Genomic DNA, 27,079 nt, shown 5'->3' on the forward strand with positions numbered 1-27,079 from the left:
TGGGTGACGTAGACAGATCTGCCAGATTATTGACGACACTTTGACTTTTCTAGTGGCTCCTCTGGAGTCTGCAGACACAGCCTTATTTTAAGTGGGCACCACAGAGGCGTCTCCGCTTATCTCCCTCCTTGAAGCCTCGCCTCGGACTGACTTCTCCACGTTTTTCCTGTCATACACAGAGAGGCCTGCCTCCCCCAGGAAGCCGTTCTGGATTGCTTTAGTTCATTTGCTGTCTCTCTGCTCAGCTCCCATAGGAAATGCGCAGTCTCTTCTGCACAGGTTATGGCTGAAGGACAGCCCTGTGTTGTTTCACTCCTGTTTCCCGTGCCTCGACCTTATTGTGCAAATAGATTGTGGGCAATTGAAAGGTAGAAACCAGAGGTTGTACCGGAAGACTGCCGTAAGCAAGGCACTGTTTGTTTGCTGTTGACTTGAAAACTGTGTACGGGAGGAGAGCTCAGATGTATTAGGAAAGACAAGTGAAAAATAAAATGAGGTTAAAAAAAACAGTACTCAAACTCAAAGAGTGAGATGTGTTTAGCCTTCTGATAGGCACTTTTTTTCTGCCTAATGTACTTCTACTGATGCGTCAAAACCCCAGAGCATGCCTACTTCCTCTGTGCTCTCTGTAGCCTGAAGTCGCTGGATCCCTGAAGTCCCCAGCAATCGCTGGTTGTGTGTCTCCTCCCTCGCTGGACGGTCAGGCGTTCTGGGTTGAGGCTGGGATGTCTTGCCACATTTCTCGATTGAAGTGTGAACAGCCAGTGCAACATTTAAGCTCTCTTGAGTGAGGGAAAGCTTGTTCGCTATAAAACTTACTGCTGGGAAAACCGACGGACAGTGAGGAATTTGGTGGTTGTATTGCAGTACTGCTCAAAGTAAAAGGGAAAATACAAGAAGACGTCATACCCGCCCTTCTCCTTTCCTGGGGAATAGGGAGCTTCAGATTGCCTGCGAGATTTCCACGTCTTGATGTCAGTGAACAGATTTCTTTGCACTTCAAGGAAAGTGATATGGAAGCCACAGTAGGATATCAGGAGGTAGGACATGGTTGGGCACAACTGGGAGAAAGGGCCGCCTGGGTTACCTACATCACGAACTCCTTTCATCAGACTTCCTCCAAAAGCATCTAGAAGCAGAGGGCTCGGGGATTTTTCTCTCAGAGATATCCACTGTGTGGCCAGGTGTACACTGTTTGTATGTGTGAGTGTGTGTGTGTGTGTGTGTGTCCTCACTACAACCTTATGGAATCATTGCTGTCATCCTATTTTAAAGCTGAGGAAGATAAGGTCTTTCTTCAAGTCAAACAGCAAAAAGTTGACCTCGGATTCAAATCTGACCCCAGAGTCTAAACTCATTAGGCAACAGAGCCATCCAGGAGAGAGGGGCCAGCAGACAGTGTTTAGGCCAATGGCCTTCTTAATCTTCTCCTTGTTTGATTATACCAGGAGTTATATGTAACTCTTAAAAACATTAAATGCATTTCAAATTTCTTACAATAGAAGATAACACACACTAACTAAGCAAATGATTGCCAAAAGGATTTCACTCATTTTGCTTTTTTAAAGCCCCCCCACCCGGGGCTTTAAAATTAGCTTTATTGAGGCATAATTTACATATCATAAAATTCACATATTTTAAGTGTACTCTTCAGTGAATTTTAGTAATTTATAGGCTCATGCAGCCATCACCACGACCTAGTTGTGGAACACTTCCATCACCTTCAAAGCACTAGGGATCTGGTGCTTTTAAGGGCTTTTGGTTCTAGAATTCCTAAGGTACCTGTGGGGAACAGGGGATAAGGGGGAGGAGGAGAGGAAAGGTGGGGAGGAAAGAGAAGGCGGAATCCTGAAGAGAGGTAGCGTTCCAGGGAATTGGAGAAAGGGGCCTAGGAATGATTTAGTGAGGATCTTCACTTTAAAGACTGGGCAGGAAAGGGGTGGGGGAACCAGGACTCCACCGCTGATGATCTACCCAGAGCTTGCTTTTCTGAACCTTAGCGTATGTCTCACTGCAAGGCACAGAACAAACTATTCCTGATTCTTCGTGGTTCCAAACTGTTTTTACTCTGTTCATGATTTTGTGGTCTTCAAGGGTTCCATGGGGCCATCTGCTTGCAATTCATGTGACATCTGCTGAGGGGATCTGGGGCTGAAAGATCCACTTCCAAGTCAGCTTCTTGGCTCATGTTGCCAGTACCCCAGTGCTTGGGGGTCTCCCTCAGCTCAGGGTGTCACATGTCCAGGGCCCTCTCCATGTTGGTACTTGGTGGCTTCGAGGTGGTTGCAGTTCTTACATGGCATGACTTCCTACAGGGAGGAAGCAGAAACTTCCCAGAGAGTAGCAGTCTATGCTCAGAGTTGACGTCTATGCTCAGGGATCTGACAAGTACACATTGGACAAATCCACTTATATGTACCAGATGCTTAAGGAGGGTAGACTTCCATGAGCACTTTTACATCGATGGTGTCATCCCTCAATGTGACTCTAGCCAAGAACTGAAGCAAAGCCCAGTCCTGTGTCATAGACAATGCATATTTGACACTCAGCTAGATGGACTGTGTCCTTCTCCCATGTCTTATTGGTCAAAACGTCTCCTTACTCAATGCCATAGTAAAATGGATGCCTCTTCGTGGGTAAGAACCACCTGACAGAGGAATCCATGGGTTAGGATGGACCAGTGTGTTCATCTTTGAAGAACGCAAGAAGTTACAAGCAGACTAAGCAGGCCAGCCAGCCAATCCCATTCAGATCTTGCACTTTCTTGTACTTTATAGGAATCCCATGGCCAATTCTTGAAGCCCCCTCCACTTGCCCACATGGATTCTACCCTCCAGCAACAATCAGAATCTCACTACCTCCTTTGCACGTGTTTCCTTCCTTCACCCCAAGTCTTGAGCCCTTTCTCCATCTTGCCAACCCATCCTGTCAAACTCGGCTCCCATACCACCTTGTTCTAGAAGCTTCCCCTGAAGATGCTGCAGACGCAGCCTCCAGAATATGCACTAAGCACACTTCCCTCTATGAATCCACACCAATTTGTATTGTGACTTTTAGATTTGTGTGGTTTTGTTCTGTTTGGCCAGTAATCTCATGAGAATAAAAACTTTTCCTCAGGCTAGTGATTTCTACAGTATGTGACATGTCCCAGGGATCTGACAAGTACACATTGGACAAATCCACTTATATGTACCAGATGCTTAAGGAGGGTAGACTTCCATGAGCACTTTTACATCGATGGTGTCATCCCTCAGTGTGACTCTAGCCAAGAACTGAAGCAAAGCCCAGTCCTGTGTCATAGACAATGCATATTTGACACTCAGCTAGATGGACTGTGTCCTTCTCTTCCTGAGTCACTTCACGGTCTAGGAGTCATTGGTAAATCCCCAGAACATCAGTTAAGGAAGGAGAGACGGTTGTGCAGGCCTCGATGCACAATTATTCTGAGCGGTACCTTAGTTCATTTTCTGTTGCTATCAAAAACACCTGAGGCTGGGTCCTTTATAATGCAAAGAAGTTTATTGAGCTTATAGTTTTGGAGGTTTAAAGTGCAAGATCAGGTGGCCCCATCAGTCTTGCCTCCATGAAGGCCTCATGATGGATGGTAGCACAGTGGTGTAGATGTAGGGGAATCACATGGCAAGACAGGTCGCCAGAGAGATTCAGGGGCCAGACTTGCTCTTTTATAACACCTTGCTCTCAGAAGTAATGGGACAAGACAAGCTTTAGTCCTTTGTGAGGACAGCACTCCCCATGACCTCATTACTTCCCACTAGGCGCCATCCCTTAAGGATGCACTGCTTCCCAGCATCACTGCACAGAGAACCAAGCATCCAGTACCTGCAGTTTTGGAATGCACTCCAACCATATCCAAACCGTGCGATTGCTAATGTCAAATATTTTTCATAGGAAAAAAAAAACCAAAAACATTGAGGCCATTATGAGAAGAACTGCTTCGTGGTAGAGCCAATTCACAGCTCTCTGTCCTAGCACATTATACTGCCTCCCAGTAGCCAAGAGATAAACACATTGTAAAAGACTCTTCATGAGTTTCTAGGAAGAGGTGATCTGCCTCATGCTGTGGTTCCTAATTACCAAGGGTGCTATTCTTACCACCAGGAGAATTTGCAGTATTTGGCCTGCATGAACTAAAATGGGAAGGTAGATGCTTTCAATGAAAATCCTGCTCAAAAGCAAAGCTGGAAACAGCAGTAGTCCATTGAGAGTTTTAATAAGCTCCTTTAGCAAAAGTAGCTTTCAACTCCTTGTGGAGAGAACAAGTATATCCAGTTATGATCACCTACTAATTACTTAGATACCGGGTAACCTGGGGAGCCTATATTTAAACATAATTAATACTGAATATTGAGAGGAGTAATGAAATAAAAATGCATTAAACACAGATGCACACTTTTAAATCAGATGGGGAAAAATCAAGTTACTAAGACTAACTATATTAAACCATGGACACCTGGGGAAATTTTCCCTGCCTCAAAATCATGAATAGCATCTGTTTTGTTATAAGAAAACAAAACAGGGAGGAGAGGTAGCTCAGTCTCTTACATACACACCTGAAGGGATAGTGTGTATTTTTATTTCAATATTTGAACTATTACATCTGGACTAACAAACTTTTGACAAGCACGAAAGAACAAGAGATCACACTGAGAGCTGAGATACAGGTGGTTCCAGAAGAAATAAGGGAAAAGCAACGGAGGAACAGATATACTCTTTCTCAAGTGACATCTAGAATCTGTGGTAGGTTCACGTGGAATCCGTGTTCTATAGCTGATAAGTTAAGGCTCATCTCTGTGTTCAAATGCTTGTTCCTCCTCCTCGTCATCACTCCAAGGGTTTGTCCCAGACACAACCTTCCAACTCCCCATCCTCATCTTTTTGGGGGAGTCCAGAGGTTCCATCTGATTCCAAGGACTTGGCATCTGGATACAGAAGAGCTTTCATTGGAGGGTTTTTCTGGAGAGACATTTCTCTGAAGGACTCATGTACCCCGTGTAATGAGTGTCCTGGTCTCTGGCCATTCACAGGTGCCTCTCCTGTTAGCATCCCTCCCTACTCCAAGGCCTTGGGCTCTGCTTGCCCTGATTCTCATTTAATAGCCAAACTTTCACTTTGCATTGATTTCCCTTCTTGTAGAACTGAACCCGGAACTTTCCATGCTTATCAGGCCGCTCTGGCCCTGCCTCTTGGTCCCTTTGCTGCTTCACATGGCCCTGGGCCAGATTTGCCTTTGTCCTGCTGCATACAGGACCTTTGGCTTCTGGCCCTGAAGCAGAAGGGCAGCCCTGTTTCCTTCCTGTTTGTAATTCTGGGTCCCAGGCCCGTGGTCCCTGAGACACCTGTCTTAGGAACCCCAAGGTATCCTTCCCTGAGGTGTAAACTCCACGGAGGACACTGCCATAGTCCTGGGACATGGCCTGGCAAACTTATGGGAATTTCTAGGTTTCTGGAAGAAGAAGTGTGTTTTTGAGATTCTGGTTTCAACTGAATCTCAAACAACTTGAAACACTCACCACCACCACATGCCCAGGACACCCAGGCCCCTTCTTTGTCTCTCTGTGGTCACGTGATCTAGTTCCCAGCATTTTGATTAAAGGGAAGATTCTATGATTGCAACATTGTCCCTCAAAGGATGTGTGTTACCAGTAGCCCAGGCAGTGGGAGAAAAGATTGTTTTATGTAAGAAAGAGAATAGAAAGGATATTCTCCTGTCTGGTCCTAAAAATTACAAGCAAAGATTTGGAAGTTTGCTTTTCCTTTTTCTTTTTGTGAAACTGGCTCTTGAACCCATGGCCTCACACATGCTAGAAAAGTGCTCTACCACTGAGCTCCTTCCTAATCCCCTTAATTTTTATTTATTTATTTATTTAGAGACAGTTTATCTGGCCTCAAACTTGTGGTCCTCCTGACTCAGCCACCCAAGTCTCTGGGGTTACAGGCGTGGGCTGCTGAGCTTGGCTTGTTTTCTTTTTTGGTCTCTGTGAATTAAACTTAAATTGCTTAACATCAGCTGGTTTATGACCATTTTAACTGAATCATCACTTTTTTCAAAAATATGAATAACGATAATAAAAGCTTTATTTCTTCTTTATTCTTCTAATACCATTTTCCTTCCATTTTAGGTTTAGAAAGTAAAGTTGGGAAGAATGATTATTTAAAACATAGTAAGTCTTCTAATCTGTAACTCTGGTTTGTTTAGGTCTTCTTTAATTTCTCTTAGAATAATTTATAGATTATCTTTTAAAAATTCAGTCCTAAGTAATTTACAGCTTTTAGTGTAGCAATATATTTAGAATTTTATTTTCCCATTTTTGCTGCTGATATTTAGATATATTTGATACTAATTTATTAACTTTGCATTTTGAGGCTTTGCTAAATTGATTTACTAATTCTTCTGGGTTTTCTTGTAGATTCCTGAGGATTTCTATACAGATAATCAGGCCATCTACAAATAGAGACAGTCTTAGACTCATATTTCTTTCTTTATAGTCCATGTACTCTTTTTTTTTTCTTACCTCATTGCATTTTTTTAAGATGTTCACTTCAAAACTGGGGAGAAGTAATAAAGATGAATATCTTAGCTTAGTTCCTGATTTGGGGAAAGAAAGCATTCCCCCCTCCCCCATAATTAAGCATGAGCCTTGCATTACATGTCTTCTAGATGTTCTTAGCAGGTTAAAGAGTTTTCCTTCTCTCCCTGATTTTCACCATGAATGGGGATGTGTCAAATTTTTTTTTTATTATTATTTTTTCACATCTATTTGGAGGATTTTTTCCCCTTTTTCGGTGTATTCATGTGGTCAATCTCATTGATTAGTATTTGAATGTTCTATCAACCCTGCATCCCTGGGATGACCCCCACTCACTCATACCACATTATTGTCTGTGTATATTGTTGAATTTGGGTCATTAACACTCAAAAAAGCAAAAAAGTTTTTTTTTATTTCCACCTGTGCTCATAGGAATATTGGTCTGGGTCTTTTCTTGTACTGTTTTTGTTGGGTTTTGCAAAACAGTGTTGTGCTGGTCTCATAAAATGAGTTGGGGAATGTTCTGTCTTCTTTTATTTTCTGACAGAGAATGTGAAAGATTGATACTAATTTTTTCTTTAAATGTTTGATAACATCTGGTAGAACCATCTGGTTGGTCCTGGAGGTGTTTGCCAGTTTGTTTGTGGAAAGGTTTTGAATACAAATTCAGTTAATTTTATGTAGAAGTATTCATATATTCCATTTCTTCTTGAGTCAGTTTTGGTAAAGTAATTTTTTCATAGAACTTATGTGTTTCATCTATGCTGTGGAATTATTACTTGGCATAACGTTATTTATGCTTTCTTCTAACCAGTCTTCTTATCTTTAGGACCAGTCATTATATCCCCTCTTTCATTTAGTCAACTGCTATGAACCTTTCCAGAGAAGCAGTTCTGTGTTTTTTAAATTTTCTCTGGATTGTTTAGATCTCATCTTTTCTCAGGCAAAGCAAATTCCTTTTGTCTGATTTTATCCCAGCTCAGATAAGTTTATGAAGATGCTTTTTTTTTTTTTTTAAGCAGAGGAGGCCCATACCAAAGCCTGAAATCACTTTCAATCTGCAGCCTATAAACACAACTCTACAGAGAGCGAGTGTGTAATTAACAGCATGTTGTCTATGCACGTCATCCCGAATGCACATTGAGATGTTTTTCTGCCAACATTTCCCATCCCAGCTTTAGTGGTGCAATTTAAACACCGTTTAAAGTTGATTGAAAATAAGTTTCGGGTAAATTCATTTTTTTTCTGAAGAGGGCACTTCTAAGAGCAGGTGTTCTCTCCTGTGACGCTGGTGAGTAATCCCCCCTGTCATTCTGCACAGTACAAATCATCGTACTACAAATCTATTAAGTAATGATTCATATCTGGCCTGCCTCATAAAAGCAAGATGAAGCAGTACTGCGGACGGAAGGATTTAACTCAGAGCACACTGACCTGCTCTGAGTGCAGCCTGGTTCCCTCTGAGCTCATGGTCATTTTCAGGGAGGAAATTGGGTTCTAAACTGAGAAGGTGCATTGACACTTTCAGTCAATGGAATGACAGGTGCATCTTCTAAATAGCTTCCTAGAGATGTGACAATGTGTCTGCCTTTCTCAAGTGCTTATTTTACTGGCCGGAAGTGATTTATACAAGGTGAGATGTTGGGCCTTGCTTTGGCTTGAGTTCATGACATTTCTTCAAAGAAACTTCCTAGCTTTGCTTTGCTTTGTTTTTCTTTTTTTTCCCCTCCTTCTTTTTTTTCCACCTCCTCCGTTCTTCCCTGAGGTCAGTGAGATATCCCTGTGCCAACTAGATATTTTGATCAGAGCAACAACATGGTCATGGTCAGATTTGATTGGCATCTGCTGAGACACTTTTTGCACCAGTTGACTGTTTTCCATCCCCACCACCATGTCTTAGCTAGGTGTAATTGTGCTCATCTTGTTTTTTCCTTTTGGATATCGAATGGTTCTGTTTAAGTAGGCAGAGCAGGGGTGAGAGCAGGTGAAAAGAAGACAAACAAGGTATTTTAGAAAGCCTTCAGGCTTTGGAAGTAGTTCTGGGTTTGAATTCTCACTTTTCAGCTCACTGAGAAGTGGTTCTGCCAGAACTGAGGCTTTACCTTTTAGCAACACTGGACTAGATGTAGAGTGTGTGTTCGTCTAGTGTTCAGATAGGTGATGGGAACAGTATCAAACCCTACACGTGTCAGGCATTTTGCTGGGTATGTTCAGTTGCCTGGTGAACACACATGGGTGTCAGGGGGTGTGTGTGTGGGGGGGTAAGACTCACCTCTGCCGCTGTGAAACTTACAATCTACGAACAATTGAAAGGCAAATGCTATTTTTCACCATGGTGACCAAAGACCTGACAAGAACAGTTTTAGTGGAGTTTATTTGGGGCTCACAGTTTCAGACATCTCAGTCCATAGATGGCTGACTCCATTGATCTGGGCCCAAGGTGAGGCAGAACATCATGATGGTAAGGTGTAGAAGAGGAATGCTCAGGATGGGGCAACCAGAAAGCAGAAATGAAATAAAAACTCCAAAGGCTTGCCCCCAGTGACCCACCTCCTCCAGCCACACCCATTGCCTCTAACTATGCCCAGTTAATCCATTCAATGGGATTAATGCATTGAATAGGTTAAGGCTCTCATTACCCAATCATTTCACCTCTAAACTTTCTTTATTGTCTCACACATGAGATTTTGGGGGGACACCTCACATCTAAACCATAATAAATGCTCTCTGGCATTGAAGTGAGAAAGAACTTAATACTAAGCAGATGTATCAACACTGGGTTTGGAGGCCAGGAAAGAGAGATCGTACTCAGCAGAGAAGGCCATGAAGGGCTAGATTTTTAGAAGAGGTGCCATTAGAACCAGGTGTGAATGGACAAGGCAGAATCAGGTAGGAGAAGGGGAAGACCCATCATGTCAAGGAAGGAACATGTTCAGAGGGACCAAAGCAATGAGTGCATGCACTGGGGAGATTAAAAAAGAGATGAAGCGAAATTGAAGGGGGCCCCCACTGTCTCTTTCCTCCCTCTCCCTGTCCTCCCTCTCTTCCTCTTATTCTCCTCCCATAACTCTCTTTTTACCCTTCTGTAACAGTAAAGGGTCAAGCACTGAGGATATGTGCTGATCCAAATGTCCTGTCCTCCTTGATGGAGCTTAGAGGGACAGCCCTCCTTTGATGTTGCCCTGAGGGTTGCAGGCAGGATCGGGACATGTCCAGTAGGCCAGAGCAGATGGATGTGGTGCTTTTGGAGTCAGGAAAAGGTGTGATGCTGCCAAGATGGGATGTGTGCCATGGATGTCACCAAAGCTCAGCAGAATTGCTGTACAGCCTAAGGGTTAAGAGCAAGACCTGGGAACCAGGAGGCCTGGCCTGTCTCTCAGCTCCAATCCTGACTTGATGTATAACCTGGGCAAGTTGTTGAACCTCTCTCTGCCTCAGTTGACTTATCTTTAAAGTGGAGATAATAATTCCCTCATAGAGGAGTTGTGGGGATTCAGAGTTAATTCATGCAACTTGGAGAGATGCCTGGCAGGTAGTGGTCCTAGATGATCGTAGCTGGTGCTGTCAGACTGTCTCTTCTTGTGCACCAAATGAGGTGAGCTTCCCAAGGAGGAAGTCCCGTTGACTTCACATTTGCTGGGAACAGTGGGTGCAGAGCTTTGTTGTATAGAAGTAAAGAGTTTTTCAGGAACTTGAATCACATTCCAATATTATAGAAGGAAACAAAATGATAGTAATTATTTAGAAGCAATCCAGTTATTGTCTTATTACCTTCTTACCCAAACCTGGGAATCAAGTTAAATGAAAAAACAAAAAAATGCACACAGAAACACACAGACACACTCACACTCCTATATGTCTCTTTAGGGGAGAAAAGTGTGTTTAGCCACTGAAACATTTGTTCAAGTTTCGAATTATCTTATGAACTTAAATCCAGATCTTGGGTACCATGGGATAGAGAGAGAAGCCCCAAGTGACTAATCTGCCACTTTTATTGTCCAAACTAATAATCCATGAACACAGCTCCATGAGGCTGAGCCCATAGAAGATTCTGCCTTCTGATAGCAAGGTCTCTGGCTGGTTTCCCACCATGGAAGTCATTTATTCTTCTTAGAAGGAGACTAGGAGCAGTCCTCTCCATGTACATAATGGTAAATATACAAAAGAGTGGCACATAGTGGGCATGGGCATTACCAAGATGATGTTATGTCCAAGGGGAAACCTACTTTCAGTACTGGATTTAATAATTTTGATTTCAAAATGATGGTTTATCCTTACTAACTATTCAGTGAAATGTTGTTAATTTTGAGGTTCACCCATATATGAAGAGCATCGACTTACCTTTGAACACATTTGCACATTTGCACCATTAGTGATGTAATTTGTGTTACTATTGGAGCCATATATAAGGAAACTTTGTGGGGGCTCTTCATTACAGATTTGCACAATTTATTTTTCTTTAAAAATAAGCATTACAATCTCAAAACGCTACTTGTGTCCATGGCAAAAGACAATTTCTATGATAATAGAAATAATTAAGCTTCCCAGTGCTTTGAGAGAGTTGTTCTTTTCTCTCATCTTCCTGGTGTGGTTTGAAGCACAATGATTCTAAACTGCCAGAGATTTGAATTTCAAAGCATTTTAAATTTGGTGTCACCAAACAAGTGGGCAGCATCCATGCTTCTGATAACTCTCCTTTTACTCACTCACCTTCCTTCCAAGGAGCAGCTCTACCTGGTGAGTTAGATGCATGCCACACAGGAGACAGAGGGGTCTGACACCTCAGGGTCACGTGTGGCCACGCCAATCCTGTGTCCCAGGAAACTCCAAAGCCACATCCAGCTGTCGTCACAGTCCTCCCAAATCAGAGCATCTAAAAGGGCTACACCACTCTGTGCCCATGGCTACCATGTTGTCACTCAGCTATGATGAAAGCAAGCTTAGATCAATTTATGAGAAGTTCTAATTGAAGCCATATATTGTGAATTCTATGACATGGAACTGCCCAAATTTAACTCCACTAAAGTTACATATGAACCTGTAACATCGTAAGAATTATTGGCAAAAGAAAAATAGATGATAGAGAGGACTCTTCCTCTCTCACTCTTGGCTACCCTCAACTATTATTCAGGTGTACGTGTTTGAGCATGTGAACACCTTGTGAAAACCACACACATGCGCACACACAAACACACACACACACACACACAGAGGACACTCTTGCTGCACGGTGTCCTGTGGCCTGTCATCTACTATGGCATTCTCATCTATCTGATTATGCAATTAATAAATTGATAAAGGGTAAGATGGCATACCGATTAGGTACCGTCCATCTAGGATGGCATTTATGTTGTTACTGTGTTCTTGTATTTAAGAAAGATTTTAATGAGAATCAAACTAAATAAGAACAAGATACATTGATACTTTGTGTTTGTTTGCTGACCCCAAATTTAAAATGCTTTAAAATTCAAATGACTGGCAGTTTGAAATTAATGTTTGCATCAGGAAGCTAAGACAAAAAAATAACTCTAAAATCATGTTTGGAATACAACATTGATTCATTTATAGTGATAAAATTATGTTAACTAGTTTAATTATTTATCAGGCTGATAAAAGCAAGAACTATTTTTTTGATAAATGAATTTTTGCATTAAAATGAACAGAAGTATCTTTCTTCCAGTAAATAACTGTTCATTGTTTGGTTCGGTCTTTAAAAAGAAAAATGACTTTGGAATATAAAATATTTAAAATGTATGTTGGAATTTAATCTGCAACAAATGCAGAATATAATAATATACTTGAATATGCAAGGTCAAGTATGGACTTAAAATATTATAAGTAGATTATTTATTTTTGGATTATGTATGTATGAGAGCAAAAAGGAGAGTGGACCATGAGGGAGGGAGGGAATTAGAGGTGGTGATAGTAACAGGATTCAGACTTAAGGTAAGTTAAGACTTTAAGGAAATATCAAACTCATCCAGTGGACACTGATTGCTTAAACTCACTTTTAAAATAAGGCTGCTTCATGCATCTTGGGATTTTTCTGATCAGCCATGTGTTGTCACAGATGGACTCCAGACAGAGGGGACTAAGATCCTGTCGGGTTCTGTTGCTGACTGGCAAATCCTAATAATAATTCTAGGTTTGTTTCTGTTCCAGACACTTGAAAGTGACAACATGACTAATTAAGCCTCTCAAGTTGGTAGCACCCTTGAAGGATTTTTGATCATTTGTACTGTGAATCCTCTCAAATACTGATATTTAGGAGAACAAATTACTTTCCCCAGTGAATAGTGTATGCCAGTATAATGCATGAGTTTCCAAGATACTCCCATTTGCGTACAAATTCTAAATCTTGATAAAAAGACTTCATGGATTACCCATTGGATAATAAAATCAGTAATATCTGTGCAGATGAAATTCACCACTACCAGATAATGTAAATTTCATGGTTTCCTTATGATTTTTTTTTACTGTGTATTATCTTAAATGACTTTTTCACTGATGTTCTTATATAACTTACTTTTCTTTTTAAAACTTTTTACATGTTTCTGCAAAAACAACAGGATTCCCCCCCCCTTTTAAGGAGCCAGATGTATTAAGAATTAAAAAAATATCAAATAGAGGAGTTCTTACCATATATTGTCAGATAAATTTAATTTCGTGCATTCATGAGAGATAATAATGTGATTCCCAGGTACTAAATATTCCTCAGCTATTCACACTCAGTACTGTTATCTGAAGTAAAATAGATTAAACTTGTAGAATGGTGAATTACTAAAAATAATGAAGTTAAGGCAATTCATTAATCTTTATCTGCTTGACTTTCTTTTATTGCCTGAATGAAATGGAAAAATTCATTTGGGGTCTGGCAAGGGGTCTGGCATTATGAAGAGAAACATGGGGCTGAAAATGTTCTTTTTTTTTCCTTTTTGAGTTATATACAGCATCTTTTTCTCACATGCCTCTGTTTTTCTTTTAGTGGCAAAGCATTTCTATAACACTGGTTGAGAAAGTTCAGATGATTGCTGTAATCCTAGGATCCCTGTTCTTAATAGCGAGTGTGACGTGGCTCCTCTGGTCAGCCTTCAGCCCCTATGCAGTGTGGCAGAGGAAGGACATCCTTTTTCAGATCTGCTATGGAATGTATGGTTTTATGGATCTAGTGTGCATAGGTAAGACCATGACCTTGAACCTTCACCAACTATCAGTAATACGTTTCTTTCAGCGATGATATTTTCACCATTTGGATCTCATATTCATACCATGTTGCAGTTCACATTATCTTGGTTTTCCAGATAATTGCTTATCTGGGGTAGAGGTGGGTTTCATAATTTGGGCACTTTTCTAAGCAAAGCAAAGCATTTGTATTCCAGTATAGTTTGATAAAATTAGCAGGATAATGCCCATTTAAAATGGCACCTTCTGCAACTAAAAGGAAAGTTGAAGGGGTTGAAGAAATTATTGGAGTGAGCAATATAAGGGCAATAATTTATTTCTAAGGAAGGGGAGCAAGCCAGTTTCCTTTCACAAACTTGGGGGAAACACATGCTGATGCAGATGGCAATATTATGCAATATTGTGGTTGGGGAAGAGGACAGTCCCCTAAAAGACCTGCACCTGGTTGTGGCTCAGATTCCCTGGAGGCAGAAAGCACTCCTTGAGAGGTTAGGGATTTGCAGACACTGTTCCTAGTTGGTTCCTGTCTCATAGTTTCACATGATAAATTCAGTGGCTCAGAAAACAAAACCTATCATACATTTTATAAAATAGACCCTACAGAAAGATTACATCTGCATTTCCCTTGACAGATCTGTCCTTTCCCTAATACCTTGAGAAAATGAAAGCCAATTCATTCCAAATTCATGTGGTTCCTGTGAGGTGCCACAGGCAGACACTGGGGTCATGACCAGTCAGTTGGTATCAGGGGGTGGTTAGAGTGGGACACCGAGGTATCACGGGGATTTCTCTGTTCTTATGTGGTTTACAGCCTCAGGGCTGTAGAAAGAGCTGAAGGAGGGAGGTAGCCATGATTTAAAGAGGGGTTCTGAAAGTGTGGTCTCTAGATGGCTGGTAGCAGCAGCACCTGCACATATCCTCAGGTTGCAATCCAGACCTACGGAATCAGAAACTTTCTGGGGTGGAGCCCAGCTGCCTGTGCCTCTTAAGTTCTGACGCTAAAGCTTGAGGACTGGAGGTTCCAGGGAATGGGATCAAATGAATTGGTTTCAAATCCTGGCCTCTGAGGCTTGGCCAGGTCATCTTTCCATGGTTCTGTTTTGTCACCCGTAAAATTTGGAATAGTAATCCCTATCATTCGGGTCAAATAAAGGAAATAACAGTTATAAAGTAATTACGTGATTAATTAGAAATGGTTGAGCACATTTGAATAAGTCAGAAACATTTAAATAACTTTAGATCACTTCAATTAACGTCTGTACTTATTAGAGCCTTAGTTTATTTAACTAGCAATTTCAAAATCTTCAGTTAATTTTTAAAAAGGAACTGTAACTATAAATGTTTAAAATACAATTAGCCAGATTTTTCCTTCCTGTTTTTCTTTCCTCCCTTGTCACTAATATAAGATCAATAGGAAAGAAACTCATCAAATTTCAGGCCAGAAAGAAACACAGAAGGGAGGGAAATGTCATGAATAATAGGTAAACTGAACAGATGTTGCCCAAATAATTGAGCTAATCATGTATATGAACATTCTGTATTAAATGCAACAATGCATATGCAAGCATTTAGTATCTGAAATCTCAATTCAGATTTTATCTCTAGTGCAGTGTTCTATGTAGAGTCACAAAACTGTTCTACAAATGCAGTCCTTTGACAAGTTCAAAGAGAGTGTTTATTCTTTTGATTTGAATGTTATACACTGTGATCATCCATAAAGAGAAGCGTTTCAAAAAACCAGAAGAAAGGATTTCAAAAGTTCTCACCATAAATAAATGATAAATGCTTTGAAGAGATAGGTACGTTTAATCTGATTTAAACATTACACAAGGCATACGTGTATGGAAATATTACATAGTGCCCTGTTAATAGACAATTTTTATGTTTTTATGTATCAGTTAAAAGTAAATTTTCAAAAAAAAAAAAGAATATGAAAAATAAATGAATCACTATGCTTTCAGTTTAACTTGGGCGGCGGGGGGGGGAGTTCCAGTTGACTTCTTGATATCATTGGACACTAAAAAGGAAAATCATTTTCTTAAATTTTATGACTTGCATTTATTATCTCTTAAGTTTTGATGATTACTGTCAGCATTTTAATCAAAATTTATAAATTTCTGCTTTTAAGGACTCAGATACATGAACTGATGATCTTTGGGTAGTATATGACATATTTGGGCTTCTCTTTTGTAATTTGAGCATTTGTCCATTTTATAAAGTAGTTTCTCAGAAATAAAAACAGTTGCTATTTTTGGAGATATTTTGAAAGTGAATTTTAAATACCAACAATACTTTTCATCGTCTTGGTTTATTAAAGCCAAATCCCATCATTCATTGATGTATTTGAATGTTTTAAAAAAATATTAAAGAATTCAGATGGAACATTAGTTATTTTACTTGACTTTTTCACTAATTAGTCTGTTCTGAGCAAATCTCAAAAAACTGAGAAACGACTATGGTAAAGAAAGTGGTAGCCAACAGGATTATAGCCAGTATTATAGCTCCCGATAATGTTTCAAATTAATTCACCTGCCTGCTAATTAAATGTAGAAAGTAACAAAAGTTACATTGGTTCTACCCTGAATAATACTGACAGGCAGACTTTTAGTGAGAAACAGGTTTACAACTTTGGGTGCAATTTGCTTAGGTCAGTTTAATAAATGTTTACTAGGAGTGTTCTGTGTGCCAGACACAGTGCTGGATGCTGGGATTGCAAATGCGTCAGCCCCTCTCCTGTCCCCAGGGAGCTCCTGGCCTCCCGGGACTGGGAGAGTTCTAAAGATCCAAACGGAGGCCTTTTGTCAAGGTCCAACAAAAAAAAATAATATTGGGAAGTTGTAGAGTTGGGGTCCCATGCTTATGACTGATAACAAGAAGTGCCACAAGAAACCCTGTGAGGACCACACCTTGCAGGAAGGCCACTGCCACCTCACAGAGAATACTTCCTCAAAGACATCTGCCCATGAATCACCTGTTTAATCTCAGTCTGGCATCACCTGTGTTATTGATCCTTAAGCATCCTTGATTTTAATCTTTGTGGCCAAGGATTAGTGTTTCAGAATACTTGGTGCATTGCTCCTCATTTTGCCTTTGAAGACTTCCCATTGCTTCCGCCTCTTGAGTGCCTTCAGTTTGTTGTGACACGTATGCTCCCATTGCAATGCCACCCCAGATGAACTTAATTTTGGGGGAATCTCTCACTGGGCTGTGTTGCTATGGAAGTATGCACAGGAAAATGGTAGCTGGATAATACAGGGAGAGATTAATGCCAGGTTGTTGTGTGCAGGGGAAGGTTTCAGCAGATTTTCTGGGGAAGTGACTGCCAAGCTGGGTGACAGCTGAATAGAAACCCCACAAGTGAAGAGGTGGTCCCCTTCTCACCGCTGGAGGATGCGAGATTAGCTCCTCATTCCGAGGACTTCAGGATAGCTGGAAACAGTCCTACAACCTTTTCAGACTTGATTATACCTAAATGAGAAGGAACAGATTGACAACTTTGAATGTTCTTTTTAAAAATTCAGAAAATCCAAAGACGATTATTCTAGCATCCAAAAATTTTATAATCCGGCCAGTGTATATAACAGAGAGCAAAAAATTGAATTGTTAAATAGAAATTTCAAGATTTGTAGAACATTCATTTACTTGGAGAATTTGGTTTACTTATTTCCAGATATAGTGAATTTGTTTGTTGATTTCATTCGTTATTAATTAATGTCTTTTCTTCTTTCCCAAGATTTTTTTTTCCTTGCTATTAGTCTTTCAAGATCAAGTCTGTTCAATAGAATGTCCGCAATGACAAAAATGTTTTGCATCTATGCTGTCTGATACCATCGACATTAGATAATTTGGGTGTCGGGTACTTTAAATGTGGCTAGGGAGAGTGATAAACTACATTTTAAATTAGTTTGTAATTTAAAGAGCCATGGGTTACTAGTGGCTGCTGTATTGGATGATGGAGTGGCAAACGTGTAAGGATCTGATGAATATCTTCACCTTGTCTGCATACATGGTCTGTAGTTCTTAAGTGGAAAAGACCTCTCTGTTCCAGGGAGATGACAATGAGAGCAAACGTTTCAGCAAAGACTGTCAGAGGGAGAGGAAAGTTGCTTAGAGGCAGACAGAGAGCCTTAAAGGGGAAACATGCTTGGCAGATGACTTTTCTGTTACTGAACTTTTTCCAGAAGACTTCTGTGGGTTAAATGTGAATTGATTTTCAACCCACATTTATTATACAGTTCGTATCTGATTTAAGGAAAGTCAAGTGGGAAGAGATGTAGTTTTAGACTATATTTAGGAAGCTCTTTTAAATATTTGAGTAGATGACATTCAGACTGTGATTGTTCACAGGAAAACTAATATACAGGATTTAAATCTCTGAGATGTTATAGCCAGTGGTGCTAACTCAGAGAGGAGTGAGAACCACTGTAGGGTCGTGTTGACCCCCCCCCCCAGAGGTTTGCACAGTACCCTGGGCAGGGGATTTGCTTCTTCACACTTTGCACATTGAGAATGTAGGAGGCTGTCACTTCCACTGGTCATATGACTCAGAGGAAGCCTGTGCCACAAGTTGAACTCATTTATTAATGACTAGAGTTGGAGGGACTAGGAGATGGCCCAGGGGACAGAGAGTCATTTGGTGAGCTTGCATCCAGACACTGAGAGTGGTTACCACGACATGTTAGTGTCACGTAGCTCGGGCCAGGCAACAAACTAAAACCTGTTACACCAGTGGGAATGCCCAAATAGAGGGTGCAGATCATGAACCTAATCTAATAACCATAATAAGTGAGTGGCAAATTCATGTCTGGAAGAGATTTTGGTCTTCCCTGGAATACTGTGTGAAGGAATTGTTTAAAACATGCACTGATTTTGTTCTTCTAAAATTTTCTTAATTGTCCACATAACACACCTTTATCCACCCACCCACATCCCACATAAATTTTAGTTTGTAATTATGAAATCTTTGAAGTTGCGAGACCTTCACTAATACAATCCTTTTTGTTATGCCGCTTCCCTTGCAGAAATCTCCCGTCGACACTTTAATATATACCCTCTGGATTTTTGCTGTTGTTTTTGTTCATCTTATACATGTATAGGTACACAGATACTTAGGTATTTTATTTTTCATGTAAATGGGACCATACTATACAATTTGTTGTGCAATCAGTCTTTTCCATTCAACAACATGAGCTCTTTTTCTGTTAAAACATGATTCATTAAATCTTTCATCTACCGATGGATATTTAGGTTGTTACCCATTTTTGCCATTAGGGACAGTCCTGAATGGACATCTCTTTGACATGAGTGTATCTGTAGGCAAGATTCTGATTAGTGGAAAAATTGGAGTTAAGTAAAAAGCACATGTTGAATTCTGAAAAGTCCTTTTAAATCTCCCTCTGAAAACACTTTACAATTTTTATTTCCTTCAAATATATTAGAGTTCCTGTTTTCCACACTTTGCCCACCGTGGATATCATCCCTTTTTGACATTGAAAATTGGTGGTTTCAGCTGTATTTAAAATAAACACCTCAAGAGTGGTTTTCTTAAAACAGGTTCTCTAACTAAGTTGGTGGTGACAACTTTTATTTAAGAAAATAAGAATAGCCACACTGGTCATGCTACCGGGCATGTGGTCCTGGTGTCTTTCGGGATACCAGGGATTTGACATGCAGAGGTGGACCAGGCCTGCTCTGTAAACACATTCACTAGTTCTTTCTGAAGACAGAATCCAGCAGGAAGGCCCAAGATTAGAGCTCACTGCCTCTCCAAATTCCTGTGTTCTCCAGCTCATTGAGACACCCCGAGTCAATTTCTTCTATTATATCTTAACACTGAGGAGATTTTACTTTCATTCTGTTTCTTTTTGGCATAGAACATGCTCCCAGAAATTGCCTTAAGAAAAAATGGCCACCCTCTGTCACTTGGCTCTGTGACTAAAATACTAAAATATTTTGTTCTCCATATTACTTTATTTCTCAAAGCACAAGCATCCAGAATACGTGTGTGCGCACACATACACACACTGTGATATGCCACCAGGAACAAAAAATATCAGAACTCTTTTGAAATAATGAAATAAGTATAATATGATTTTTATGCTGTCTTCTTTTTGAGAGCTACAGAGATTAGGGAATTCTAGAAAATAAACTGAGATATAATAGAATGAGACTCAGGTCAAAATGTTTTCTTCTCACTGTACCAATTATATTTAATACTGAAAAAAATATGTTCCTTTTGCAGGGGCTTCACATTCTCCAACATAAACTTTTGTTTTCCCATATTTTCATTTGAAATAGTTATTTAGACTCATGTAGTCCTTTTGAAAACACATTTTTCAATAGTTGATCATTTATCTAGCTAAAGCTACTTGAGCACACACAAAAAAAACTAGAGTAACTTGTTGGTAATACATTCACATTCCATTATAGACATCAGAATAATAAATACAACACATTCCTACAACCTTTGATTGATGATATCAGACATATCTTTACATTTTAAAAAGCCAGGATATTTCTATCTTTGGATATTGCTTTACTCTGCCAATTTTTTTCAGGTAGAGAAGTTAAAAGTAATGTAAGATTTAACATTTTATTGACATGAAACCTACGAATACACTTCCTAACTGTGACAATTATACAGATAAAAATGATGAATTTTGACAAAAAAATAATCAGGATAATCAAACCATAGATATGTTCCAGCAGCAGGAATGGTCACTGTCTAATTAATGATGGGAGAATTTTCTCCTAAAACAGTGCTGTAGATCATCTTCCTTGCTTGAAATGAAGGTAAACCAGGCAGCATAAGCAAAGCATAATTAAGAAACTAATTCTACTGCTATGGAAAAATAAAATTCTAGTACATTTCAAGCAAAATGCAAATGACTTTTAAACTATAACTTTCTAAAGAAGAAATGTTCATGATTTCTGGCACCTCTCAGCATGATTCAGAAGTTGAGAATATTTCTTAGAACATTTTAGATGAAAACTGTGTCTACTGAGAAGAGTTAGAAAAAAGTTATCATTGAAAGTTGAGATATCACATAATTTAGAGCAAAAAACAAAAGTTTTTTTTTTTTTTTTTTTTTTTAACCACAGGAGAGCTTCAATTTCACTAATACATGTTCATAGTGCTTGAAGCAGCTGCTAGTGAGGTTTGTCAAATGTGTGGCCCTTGGGTCATTGTCAATAGGTACAATTTTTTTAAGCTGTAAGATATTTATGGATAAATTATAAAATTTATCAAGTAGTTCCAAGTGAAATATGTAAAATTACCAAGAGAACAGTCAGCATTTCTGCACAGAGGGGGTTGGGGATGACTGAATAGAGTGAGCTTCTTCCTGGTCTTCCCTGAGAAGAGAGGCAGGACCACCAGTGGCCATGTGGTTGGACACAGTCCACAGGTCCTTCATGAGGAGTTGGTACCATCGATGCCAGCCTGCATCGCCTTACACATTTTGCTTTGTCAGGGCCACCAAAGCTGGACAGGTCTGCCCCATTAGAAATTGCCAGCAATTTCCATCAAAAAGACTTCATGTACATGTATTTTTTTTTAATTTAAAAGAAATCTTAATTTTCTATTAACACATATTAATTGCACAAATTAATATGTGGTTCATTGGCCAGATTCAACCCTTCATCACCCGTCCCCACTCCAATCACCACCACCACCACAGCCAAGCATGGAATCTAAGCAACTAGGATCACTCAGAATCTGCAGAGTTCTCAAGGTCAGTAGGTCAGCTCAGAAGGCTGCTACCTGGCGCAGGTGGCAGGAAATACTGTTGCTGTATTTGTCTCATTCTGAGTTTTTTAAAAAGAACTGATGTAGATATGTCTGCATGAATCACAAGGCATGTGAAAAAAAAGAAGCTCAACTTAAAACACTATTTAGCATAATAACCAGGAAAGGTCATGAGCCCAGTATTTCCTTTTTGAATCTCCACATCACTGTAATTTCCCCCTCTAGACATCAGAAGCATGTCAGCCACTTCTGCTCCAGGAAATGCTTTCATTTCCTGAGCTATAATTTGATCGGGGACCTATATCCCTCAGCACCACAATTTGGCTACTTGGGAGACCTTCACCCAGCTGCATCCGTAGGAGAACAGAAGCATTCTTCTGCTCTTTCCCAGAGCCTTTCCAGGTTTGCCTTCCAACTCCACCCCTGGTGGAGGGCTGTGAGGATGGCTGTACTGGCAGAATCTGTCACATATGCAGCCGAGGCTGTTATGGGTTTGCATGTGCCGCTGGCTCATTTGGAATTATTTCTTAGACAGAGTGAATTCCTTCATAGGGACAGCTCATTATCCTTGGTTTCCGAATATGTTAGCATGCTTCATACCCGAGGAAATGCCACAGCTTCTTTAGAAAGTCTGAGGCATTTAGTCAGCCTTCAGCCCTATCTGGAGTGGATCCTGGCCAGCTCCACTATGTGGTGCTTTGCACTTTGAGCACATCCTAGTCGGGACCTTCAGGACAAAGGCAGAGTGGCCCTGTGCAATACAAAAGTGTTTAAGGAAAAACAAATCTTTATCCTTTATTTGTTTCGAGGAGTAGGTCATTATCTTTTTTCTCTGGAGGTACAAATAATAGGGTTTTATATGCCTTAATCATACTGATGTTCACTAATTTGTCTAAAGATTATTATCATGGATATTGCTGCTTTTAAAACCCCAGGAAATAAAATAGAGGGGAACTTTTTTTTGCTACTAGCCCTTCAGTGCTTAGAATGGGCTCGTAAAGCTAATTAACCCTTTAGTACTCCCATGAGAAAACAAAACAAAACAAACTAAACCCTAATTCAGCCTTCCCCTTGTGCGACCTTGAAAAATTCAAGTTCTTTTGAAGAAACATTACCATAATTAGCAGAACCGCAACAGAATAGTATATTGGTATGGTTGACTTCCATTTCCTCTGTAGGGAATCAGTACACTTCTGCTGTGTCTTTCAGTTCAGGGCCCTCTAACCAAGGAGGTAGGTGTCAGTCACCTATTGAGCCAACCTTCATGGTGTGCATCCTGTGTGCTAATCAATGTAGGGATATAAACAGAACAAAGGCTGGTAAACAGAAGCCCAAGACCCAGAGCCAGCCCACTGCCTGTTTTTGTAGAGCCCACAATTTAGGCAAATTACCTCACTTTTACACTTCAGTGCCCACACAGTTGTGCCAGAACGCGGCCATACCAAGTCATTAATGGTCTCTGTATGAGAATTTGCGAGAGGCCCTGAAGGTTTGCACAGCTAAAATATGCACTTGCTGGCACTTCACTGTTTGCTGAAACCTGGATTATAGCGTGCTACCTGCTTTCCACTTGCTGCAGGGAGATACTGAGGAGACAAAGTGATTCATACACAACCTGAAACGTGCCGGGAGTAAAATAGACGTGAGAACTGATGGGGGAAGGTTCACCATGCTTAGAGTCAGCAAAGTCTCTGGGGAGGAAAGAAAATCTTGAGCTAAAATTTGTCAAAAATGTTTTTTTATTAGTTCATTATACTCATACACAGTATTTGGGTTCATTTTGACACATGCACATGCACGGAGTATAATTTGCTTCATTTCAGTTTCTAGTCCACTTTGTCTCCTGTTCCCCTCCTCTACTCTACAGATCGTCCTTCTATTTATTCATTTTTTAAACATTGGTGCCTTATGAATATACATGAAAATGGAATTCGCTGTGGTATATTCATACATGGGCATAGCATAATTTGGTCAATTTCATTCTGCGGTTTCTTCTTTTCCCCGTCCCTCCTACCTCCCCATCAATCCCCTTCCTCTACTCCATCAACTCCATTTCTGTTTCCGTGGGACCCTCTGCCCTTTTGTTCCTTATTTTGCTCTGGCTTCTGCATACGAGAGAAAATTTTGACCTCCGTTTCTGAGTCTGGCTTATTCCTTAATGACATTCTCGAGTTCCTTCTATTTACAGAAAATTCCATATTTCATTCTTCCTTATGGTTGAGTAAAACCCCAGTGTGTGTATGTGTGTGTGTGTGTGTGTGTGTATTACATTTTCTTTATCCTTTCATCTGTTGATTGGCACCTGGGCTGGTTCCAAAACTTGACTATTGTAAATTGCGCTGCTATAAACATTCATGTGACTATATCACTGTAGAATGCTGATTTTAGTTATTTTGGATAAATACCAAGGAGTGGAATTGCTGGGTAATATGGTTTCATTCCTAGATTGGTGAGGAATTTGATCAAAATTTAAAGAGCAGGAATTAGCAAGGGTCCCAGAGAGAGGCACCTGCCTGGACCTAACAGTGCATGCACGATATCATTTTGTCATTTTAAAAGATTCATGTGAAATTTAATGTGGAAAGAGCACAAGATGCTTGTTGGGAGAGTAGCCCTGAGGAAGTAAGGCCTGGTCATGAAGAAGGACCCCGTGGGTGGAGCTTGGGAGTGAGACCACACTGAAATCTCAGGAGCCCCCAAAAGACTATGTGCGGGGTGATGAGCTTGATGTTGAAAAAAGACCTTTGCAAACAACAAAGCTTGAAGAGGTTTCGTATCTGGTAGGTGAAGCCAGGATCTGTAGGGCAAGACATGCAGCAGTTTGAGGGACACATGAGACAGGATGCGCAGGCAGAAGAACAAGGCCAGAGAAAGGAAGCATGCCACCTCGAGGGGGGACTTCTGGGAGGAGGAGCAGGTGGCCCACAGCGCCAGACACCACGTCCAGGGCAAGTGAAGTGAAGCCAATATTTGTTCATGTTTTGGCATTTGGGGATGGATAGATAGAGGCGAGGGTGCGGTAGGTTGAGGATGGCTGGGAAGGGCAGAGGACACTGACCAAGCTTGGCTGATAAAGGATCCAGTGAAATGAGGGCAGAGGCTGTGGGGGGATTGAGGAGGGTTCGTTGGTTTTAAGGGTAGAGTTAGGCAAGAACAAACAGTGAGAATGAAGACCCAGGAGATCAGAAGGGAGACGGACGATCCAGGGGTACGAAGGTGTAGCTTCGTGTCACAGAGAATGCAGAGGCCTGGAGCCCAGCACCCAGAGAGCGAGTTTGCCTTGCCCAGGAGAGAGCCCATCCTCTGAGGGAAGGAGTGGGCACAGCTGGAGAGGGCTGTTGCTGAGATGGTCCCTGTTTCTCAGTCAAGAAGATTGTCTGGTCAGTTTCTCAGAAAAGGCACAATGTGGGGAGAAAAGTTTGAGGAGAGAAGAAATGTGATAATCGGCCACTGAGGCTGCTGTGGACACAGAAGAAGCCAAGGGGATGAGGAGCTGTGAGCATGGCTGAGGGCCCTCCGGAGGCTGCAGCAGGAGGGCCCCATTCGGCACAGTCACGTGGCCACGTGTTTCCACTCCGCAGGGATGAGGAGCAAGTGTGGAGGGGAGTAGGAGACCCAGGCCAAGACGGGGTCTGGTTACACAGAGTCACTGGAAGAAAGAGCAGCAGACTCCATTCTGCCTCTTTCCTAAAGTGGACAGAGCATGGCCACAGGGTGGGCTGAGCTGTCCTGGCTGCTAGGGAAGTAACAAAAGCCAGAGAGGAGCTGGCACCTGGGGAGTGGGTTAGGAGGTCAGGAGGTAGAGGGAGGTGCATTGAGATTAAGAAGGGGGGGCGAGTGGGAAGCACTGGAGGTTGTCATCAGCAATGGGATGGGCACGTTTCAGAGTTTGGAGTTTCATTGGTTTCCGGAAGGACAAGGCCTGGCTGGGGTGGAGCAGGAATATGAACGTCAGGCTGTGGTCCCTGCATCCATGGACACGTGGACATTAGCCTTTCTGGTCTAGGAGCCACAGGACAAATGATGGGTGGTTATGATAGTAACTGAGGGTCAGGAGGGCTCACTTTCTGTGGAGCTGCTCTGTACATGAATGTGCCCATGTGTGCTCTCTGTGTGGCTCTACTGTGTGACGTCACAGCTTTCCAGGAGAGTGATTGTGGGAATGCTGGCAATGTGAGGCTTGAGAACAAGGACAGCAACCTAGGGTATCCCTGAGTATTCTAAATTAAAACAAGGTCCCTAAAGAGGCTGAATCAACATGAGAAGAAAGAGCAGAAAGCAGATTGTGCAGCAGGGGGGCCAAACCATTGCAAGAAGAGCCATCTGCACCCATGCAGGACCATGGGAGAGAGCAGCTTCCCGAACCCCCAAACCTGGCTTTGTCTTTCACAGCTGAACTCTCCTCTGGGGGTTTCCTGGCCTTGTACCACGTGACAACAGAGAACTTTCTCACTGAAGGGAATGTGAACACGAACATTTTTCATCTATGATTCATTCGTCATCTATTCTACATCTATGATGCTTCCCTTTTGTCACATCTAAATAATGATGTGCACTGTGGGTGCTGACAAGGGAGAGGGAGACAAACCCATAGGTCATCAGGAACCACAGAAGTGAGCATAGAAACCAAGCCCCTGTAGGTTTTCAACTGCTTCCAAATGAGTAGACAAAAGGTTGTAAAAACCATGCCTTCAGGGTTATCTAAGATCAGAGCTACTATGATCTGTGTGCATCAGTCTAAGCTCTTCACCTCATCTTTCACACTTAATCCTCACAAGGACCTCATACTGCATGGCTCCTATTATCATTTCATCTTGGAAACCGGAAACCTGAAGTGCAAGAGGGAGTAATTTCCCCAGGGTTACACAGTCTGGAAGCAGGGCCCAAGATTGGAATCCTGTTACTCCAGAGAGTGTACAATGAGCACAAATATTTACACGACTCAGTTAATTGTATTTATTATTTGGTTAAAAAAAATTCTCCTTAGAAACCGAGCTTGAATGACTAATATGCAAAATGCTGTGGTCTATGCAGTAAAGTAAAGCTACTCAAATTACTGTCTTAAACAGAAAGACATGACAGAGAGAACAGATACCTTTTCTAAGAATGCAGGAGCTAATTTAAGATCAGAAAAGGAGAAATTTTTCCCTAAAATCCCAAAGTAATATAGTTATTTTGTGAAGTCTTTATTAATTTATTCAAAATAATTGAAGCCAATGGCATTTGGAAACATTGGTAAAAAGTAGAAAGGCATGTATGAAATATACTCTAACAAAATCTATTTCTCTTTCCATTGTTCTGAGTGAAACTATTTCTTAATGAGAATTATCTATGTAGAGAATCACATTTCAACCTTGAATCTTCTCACCTGGTCATGGACAGAATATTAAGGAAACTGAGCATTTTTACATTCAGGTTAAATTTTCCATTAATATTTTCAATTGAAAATCTCTTGCTGGAATCATGAAATGAAAGAGAAGAGTTATAAATTTTAACTGTGCTTAGATGATAGCTTCTGTTTAGAATTTTTACACATTGACTTTATAGTCTTAGAGAAAGACAAAAAAATTCATAGCCAACAGAATTAAAATACCATATTCGA

At 40.9% G+C, this 27,079-nt stretch overlaps 1 protein-coding gene across 1 annotated transcript in view; it reads left to right on the forward strand.

Moving 5' to 3' along the window:
- Positions 1-27,079, forward strand: part of Marchf11 (membrane associated ring-CH-type finger 11) — a 113,518-nt gene that overhangs the window by 76,529 nt on the left and 9,910 nt on the right. The window contains exon 3 of the mRNA XM_046468310.2: positions 13,534-13,726. Coding sequence (XP_046324266.1) covers positions 13,534-13,726 — 193 coding nt within the window. The remainder of the gene's footprint in view (positions 1-13,533; positions 13,727-27,079) is intronic.

The sequence above is a fragment of the Marmota monax genome, unplaced genomic scaffold (genome assembly GCF_021218885.2).
Source record: "Marmota monax isolate L192 unplaced genomic scaffold, Marmota_monax_Labrador192_F-V1.1 WCK01_AAM20220418_F8-fsc00120, whole genome shotgun sequence".
In the NCBI taxonomy this organism is placed as follows: Eukaryota; Metazoa; Chordata; class Mammalia; order Rodentia; family Sciuridae; genus Marmota; species Marmota monax.